We start from the raw sequence: 7,493 nt of genomic DNA on the forward strand, positions 1-7,493 counted from the left end.
AGAGGAGGAGGAGGAAAAATTGGGAAATATATGAATGATTTGTGTATAATTGGTCATATGCTTGATTATAATTGATAAACGATGAAATAGAAATGATGCTTATATTTGTTCATTATTGGTCATGGTTTAAGCCCATGTGTGAAAATAAAGTTTCATAGTATGTGTGTATGGTATATTCGATATATGATTTGGCATGAAATAATGTCATGAATGGTTTATGAATTAACACATGTTGGTAAGCCTGATACATGAATAAATGTTGTGCTCATCCATGCTTATAATGCTTGTGCTATATGTCTATTTGGCTAACATATTTGGTTTACATGCTTAGGCTTTGGCCAAGTAGTGGCTAGATTATGCCACGTTAAATTTATAAGTTATGCATTGAAATGGTTTATCATATGGTTAACCCCAAAAAGGAATTATGTTTAAATACGCTAGCTTGCGACTATGGTTGAATGATATGTTTATATCTTGTGTGATGTGCATAGAAAACGAGTGTGGAAAGATAATGAAACAATAAGTTCATATGACTAAAATTTAATGATTAATGTTAATTTCATGAATTATATAATGTATGATGAAAGGATAATAAAATAAAAATGCGAAAACTAAATAAATGATCAAATTGAGCGGAACGCCGGATTTGAGTACTTCTGATCAGTGATAAGTGACAAAGTGATAAGTGATAGCTTTAGCTGCACTTATCTGATCAAGTGACAAAGTGATAAGTGGTAGCTTTAGCTACACTTATCTGATCAAGTGACAAAGTGATAAGTGGTAGCCTAGCTACACTTATCTGATCAAGTGACAAAGTGATAAGTGGTAGCTTTAGCTACACTTATCTGATCAAGTGACAAAGTGATAAGTGGTAGCCTAGCTACACTTATTTGATCAGGGACAAATGATAAGTGATCTTACGTAAGACCATAGTTATACTATGGCAAAGTGAAAGTGAAGTACTCAATTTTCTGTAACCGTTCCCTAATTTGATTAAGGATGGTAAGTGACAAATGAGCCAAAAGAATTAAAGTAAATAGATAAGTGATAGTGTATTTATACCAGGATGATGTTGTTATTTAAGCTAAAGTTATATTTTCATTGCAAAATTGAAAATTTCATAAATGTGTTAAGGAATGGTACAATCGATAAACGTTTAGTTAAATGGTAAATACGTATTAGTGTTGAACTTAATGACAATGAATTGTACGTGAATTAAATGAAAATTGCTAGTGATATGATTTAAATTGTGAGCATGAGAAATTGCAAATTGAATGAAATGGAAATGAAGCATTAAATTGCATGAGTATGTATCGGGTCTCGTAGGCCCTATTTATTATGATTATGATATTTTGAGAATATATTGTGAAGAGTTATAAAAGTATGTTAATAATTTTAAAAGTTTTAATTTAGATGAAAATTTTATAACTCAGTTAAATACGTTTACAAGTGTATGTGTTCTAGTAATGTCTCGTACCTATTCCAGTGTCGGATACGGGTAAGGGGTGTTACACAAACCATCAATGTCAGCTCTCGGGATGATGTTTCAGCTATGAAGAAAGATGGCTGCTGTTCTGTATAATTGTTAGATGATTCCGAGTGTCCAAATTTGCTTCCTCATTAAGCACAAGTTTTCCTCACCGTGATCTTTCTCGAGATCTTTCGTTGAAGACAAAGAAATCACAGCATTCTATGGATTTTCTTATAGTTTGTTCAGACAGATCTAGTTTTAGCATTTTAAATGATTTTCATTAGTTATGGAGAATAAATTTTAAATTAGCTATCATAATGTTTTGTATTTTCAAAGGAGTATTTTATGTAATATAACAAATAAATAGGGATAATTTAGGTATTATAAATAATTTAAATAATTTAGTGCAACTATATACATGAAATTTCATTAGATGGGCAAGTCGCGGCCCCGTCAGCGCGCTTTGCTGACGTGGTCGCGATTTCCTGGCACGTCCCCTGACATCGCGCTGATGTGGACGCGATTTGCCGAAAAAGGCCCATTCTGATAAATAATAAAATACATGGCTCATTTCGATAATTTGAAAAAAAAAGCTTTTTTTGGTAAATTGCCCCTAAAAATAATCGGGAAAAAACTCAAAGAAAGAGGAAGAAATATGAATACGTGGCATGCAGTCAGGGATAAAGATAAGATAAGTGACGTAAGACCTTCCAACAATGAAATTGGTTTTCTTTATACCCTCCACACTAAACCAAACTACAGGAAGTACTGAATCTCTGAAACACAAATCTCGCTTTCGGAAAAGCCTCAAATGGCAGACCAACCGCAGATTTATGAACTCAACAATGGAACCGTGGTTGTTAAGATCACCAACTATGGCTGCACTATCACCTCATTGTCTGTTCCTGACAAAAACGGTATCTCTATTCATATCTTCTTTTTTTCAGAAGAAAATTCCTGAATGCTAAATTATTAATGATCAGTGGGTTTTTCTTGACTTTAAAGGTAAATTAGCCGATGTCGTCCTGGGATTCGACACTGTCGAACCGTACGTGGTAATTCCTGTCTCTCTTTGTTGAATTTGAAAGCTTTTAACTTTGATCTGAATCTTGTCTATTGACTTGGAATATTTTGGACGAAGAAGAGAGAACCCATTTCAGCCTTCGGCTTGTCTCTTCAATATCACGTTTGGAATTTTACATAGACAATGATCCGTTTCTGGCAAGTCGGAAGTAATTTGTGTGACAAATTGATGGCTTGTTGAGTTGAAACCTCTCTTTTTAGTCTCCTTCATTTTAGAGAATGGGATTTTGGTTCATATTTTGGGGTTAATTTTTGTGATGTTTGATCAGAAAGGTACTTCACCTTATTTTGGATGCATTGTGGGAAGGGTTGCAAACAGGATAAAAAATGGCAAGTTTACTCTTAATGGAACGGGGTACTCTTTGCCAATCAACAAGCCTCCAAACAGTCTCCACGGTATACATCTAATATTTCCCATATCTTGAATAATTAAACATTTTTCTCATAATTTTGGATGACCAGAATGAGGCTGCAATTAGTGGATCAAAACTGATTATCTGCATGCTTGAATTGGTTCTTGAAATTTTGCAGCAGACGATTATTATGCTTCTTTTATTTTCTGTTACATTTTCTTATCTGTATGAGATCAAAAATTGAGAACAATCTTTGAAGTATGCTCTATCTATTAATTTGGGCTGGCTTGGTTCTGTATGTTTTCTTTCTTAAAATAAAAGTTACTTTTTTTTCCCGATTTGGTATAAATATTTCCATTGTGACTTTTGAGGGCTTAGATTAATTGGAAGAGTTCATGAACGTCATGTTTATACAATCATTTGCTGCAGACATTCATCTTCTTTAAGTATTGCATGTGACAAATGCAAATTAGTGAGAACAAATATAGAAGAGCCTAGCCTTGTCAATGGCACAAGGCACACTCTAGGAACTAAATCCCTTTTATTACCTCAGGCGCAAGGCACAAGATAAGTGCACTTCTGAGTGAAGCAAAGCATAAACTGCATACGTTTCTGTTTTTAAATTTAATAATTTTTGCGTATGCTGGTAATGAATAGTTTTGCTGTGGATTGTCCGATTCATGACACCCGTTCCCTAAACTAATTTCCCTATTTTTAGTTTTCCGGCTTAGACATCTTTTCTGTGAATATTTAAAGCATTCAAATTAGACATCTGTTCTATAAATATATAAAGCATTCGTATTTCATTCCTTTGTATTTATTCTTTGCTTCTTTCCATTAGGTGGATTCAAGGGTTTTGACAAGAGAATATGGGAGGTAGCAGAATATAAGAAAGGCGACAAACCCTCCATTACTTTTAAATATCGCAGCAGCGATGGTGAGGAGGGTAAGTTCCCACTCTGTCTCTCTTATGGGCACACATATTTCTATTCGTCCCTAATATTGCTGTTTTCTTGTTCAAAGGTTACCCGGGTGATGTTTCTGTGACTGCAACCTACACTCTAACTTCAAGCATGACAATGAAGCTTGACATGGAAGCAGTGCCCGAGAATAAGGCCACTCCAATTAACTTGGCTCAACATACTTACTGGAACTTAGCGGGCCACAACTCAGGGAACATACTTGACCATACAATTCAGATATGGGCATCAGAAATGACTCCAGTGGACGAGAACACAGTTCCAACTGGAGAAATCAAGCCAGTTAAAGGGACTCCTTTTGACTTCACTGCTGAGAAGAAGGTTGGTCTTCAAGTCCATGAGGTAGGTTTGGGTTATGACCATAACTATGTTCTTGGCGGTGGGGAAGAAAAATTGGGTTTGAAACGTGCTGCCAAATTGAAGGACCCATCCAGCTCGAGGGTCCTTAACTTATGGACCAATGCACCTGGGATGCAATTTTACACTGGTAATTACGTGAATGGAGTTGTCGGGAAAGGAGGTGCTGTTTATAATAAGCATGCAGGGTTATGCTTGGAAACGCAGGGATTTCCAAATGCCATAAACCAATCAAACTTCCCATCAGTCGTTGTTCAACCTGGTAGCAAGTACCAGCACACTATGTTGTTTGAGTTTTCAGTTGAGTAAGTTTCTGAAGTCTTTTGAATTTAGATATGGGAATAAGTGTACTGTTGGTTTGCCTAGCTTCAATTTCTGGAAGACCATGGGTTCCTTTTAGTTCCTCTTAATAATATGATGACGAGTTCCGAGTATTGAAGTGAACTTTTGTAGAGATGAACTATTTATCGTGGTAGATGTTTTGTAATGTTCTTGCCCCATTGGAAAGTGTGGAAATAAATGAGGATATTTTGGGCCATAAAAGGTTCCTACTTTATATCAAGGATATACTACATCGGATGCCATTGAATTTAATTGATTGTTTTGGCTTAAGAGCGTAAAAAGTTTTCTAATTTTTTTTCAAAAAAGTAATTAAGTTGTTACTTTTTTTTTCCAACTTATAATAATAATAAAAACCTTCAAAATTTATCACAAAAACAATTAAGTCGTTTTTTTGGCACTCAATTGTCAAAGATCATTAAAAGATTCATTTGTAGTAAATTTTAATAGTTGATTATTAAAGTTAACTGTCTCTAATATTTTTCAGTTAAAGTCACCTTGTATTACAATCACTATGTCACATGTAAAAAATAAAAATAAAAAAGGTCCTTTAATCATTAACTTTAACCATTGACCGTTATAATTAACGATCTTCGCTTTTTTCAATTAAAGTCATCACATGCCGCAATAAAACTTGATATGTTTTAAAAATGATAAAATAAAAATTAATAAAAGTTATAGAAAATTATAATATACTTCTTTTGATATGATAATTTTATAATTCTTTTACTGGATTTTATTTTTTATCATTTTCTTAGACTTTATAAATTTTTTATATTTTGTATTTTTTATGATTTTTATAAAATTTTACAATTTTATTTTCTTTTATGATTTTTATAATTTTTTCTAATTTTTAATAAAATTAATTTTTATTAATTTTTATTAAAATTTAATATTTTTTATAACTTTTATTGATTTTTTACTTTTTTATCATTTTTTTCATGTATCACACTGTGGTTGTGACACGTAGTGACTTTAGCTGAAAAAAATTAGAGGCAGTTGGCTTTAACGATCAAAGTGCTTTTTTGATGCATTTTGTCAATTGAGTGGAAAAAAAAAAAGCAGGGACTATTGTTTCTTTAAAAATTTTGAAGGTTTCTTTTTTATGCATCTTGATAATTTAAGGTTCCAATTGAATTGAGTGCAAAAAAAAAAAAAAAGCAAGGGTTTAATTACTTTTCAAAAAAATTTTTTAATGCATTTTAAAAATTTAAGTATTTAATTTGTAAAAAAAAAAGTACTTAATTAACTTTTTTTTTTTTTGAAAAAGTTTGAAAGTTTTTTATACTGTTAAACTAATTGTTTTCGTCAGGCTTTTAAGGTTCTTGTTGTTTTATTGAGCTTAGTAGGAGTAGTTCATTTGATTTTTGTTATTTTAAGGAAAGTTAGGTTTTGTTTTCAAGTGGCAGTATGAACAGTTAGGCAGGCCTGACTATTAATGGAAGTCCTAGATTATTCCAAAAAAATAAAGTCACTATTATCGTGATTCCACAAAGAGATTATCTGTTGTTATTTTGGTAATGGTCACATTATGTGGCACATTAATTTGGATTTCCATGTAATAAAAAATATGAACCAAAGTTTTTTTTACTTTTTTCCTGAAAAAAGACTTCCATTTATTGAATGCTGAAACACATATAAAAAGACATAGGCCACGACTCAATAGCCAAAACAAAAGCAGCAAGAGTCAATAGAACCCTCAAATGCAGCCCAAAGAACAACAAAATAGATACCCGAGAGTGCAACCAGAAAGATAGCTTGTGGAAGCCAAGATTTCCAATGTCCAAGAGGTGACAACGATGAGCAAGACAATGGAGAAGTCAAGGGCGAAGCAGGACGAATCAATAGCAAGGATCTACTTCGGCAAAGCACACCGAAGAAACCTAAAAAGGAGGGTCGCCCCACCCAGTGTCTGCAGCAACCGCTGGTTCAACTTGGAAAGGGACCTCCTCTACCCAGAACCGATCTGATGGCCATCAAAACCCTAAATACGTAAGCAGGTGAGCTACAAAATTTTGCTCCCTATAACAGTGTTAGATTTCAACCGCAGCGAAACTGTTAAGTAGTCTTTGTTGACCCTCCTTGATAAGAGCCCTGATCTTTGATCTGTCCTCATCTGTATTTCAGAGTTTACGAACGACATACAGCAAATCCCCCTAAAAAACAACCCAAGAGAGACCCAGATCGCGAGCAAAGTCCACGACCATGATAAAAGCCAACGTCTCCGTCGCAAAAGCTGAAGAGACATGTTGATGAAGACGAGTACAAGCCTTGAGCACCTGGCCGTGGCTATCACGAACAACTACACCTGAGCAAGAAAAGCTAGTACCCCCTGTACGCAACATCAAAATTGGCCTTCACCAGAGGTGCAGCCAAGGGTAGCCAGCGTATAGTACATGAGCCCAGGGAACCCACAACCGGCATGCCCAAAGCAGACAGACCACCTAGATACGAACGAATGAAAGAGAGCAATTTCAGAGGTATGTAGGAGAGGTTTTCGTGGTATTGACGATTCCTCTCCAACCAAAGAGCCCATATCGTTATAAGTACGAACTGAGTTCCACACCCAAAAAAAGCATTACACAAGAAACCCAGCCAACTCACCTAATCGGAATCATTGTAGGACACTGGCCAGGAAATGCGCAAACGGTCCCACATCAAAGCAGCAAAAGGGCAATCCCGAACAACATGGGTAGTCGTCTCAGGTACAGTTAAACATTTAGGACAGAATTGGGTTTGAGAGATGTGTCTGTTGTAGAGATTGTATAGAGTAGGAACATAGTCCTTGAGAAACCTCCAAACTGTAATGTGAACTTTAGGAGGGACACAAGCCTTCCACAACCTTGTAAAGAGATCTCAGGAACTCATAGGGTAGATGTGGTTAGATTGCAATAGGGTAGATGTGGACAG

The 7,493-nt window shown here is 34.9% G+C and overlaps 1 protein-coding gene across 1 annotated transcript; it reads left to right on the forward strand.

Moving 5' to 3' along the window:
• The first annotated feature begins 2,204 nt into the window (after positions 1–2,204).
• Positions 2,205–4,787, forward strand: LOC105794091 (uncharacterized). The gene is made up of 5 exons (XM_012623081.2): positions 2,205–2,388; positions 2,477–2,526; positions 2,824–2,950; positions 3,749–3,853; positions 3,931–4,787. The coding sequence occupies exons 1-5, from the start codon at positions 2,283–2,285 to the stop codon at positions 4,551–4,553; spliced, it is 1,011 nt and encodes a 336-aa protein (XP_012478535.1). The 5' UTR covers positions 2,205–2,282; the 3' UTR covers positions 4,554–4,787.
• Positions 4,788–7,493: the final 2,706 nt, after the last annotated feature.

Source organism: Gossypium raimondii, chromosome 3 (genome assembly GCF_025698545.1).
Source record: "Gossypium raimondii isolate GPD5lz chromosome 3, ASM2569854v1, whole genome shotgun sequence".
NCBI lineage: Eukaryota > Viridiplantae > Streptophyta > Magnoliopsida > Malvales > Malvaceae > Gossypium > Gossypium raimondii.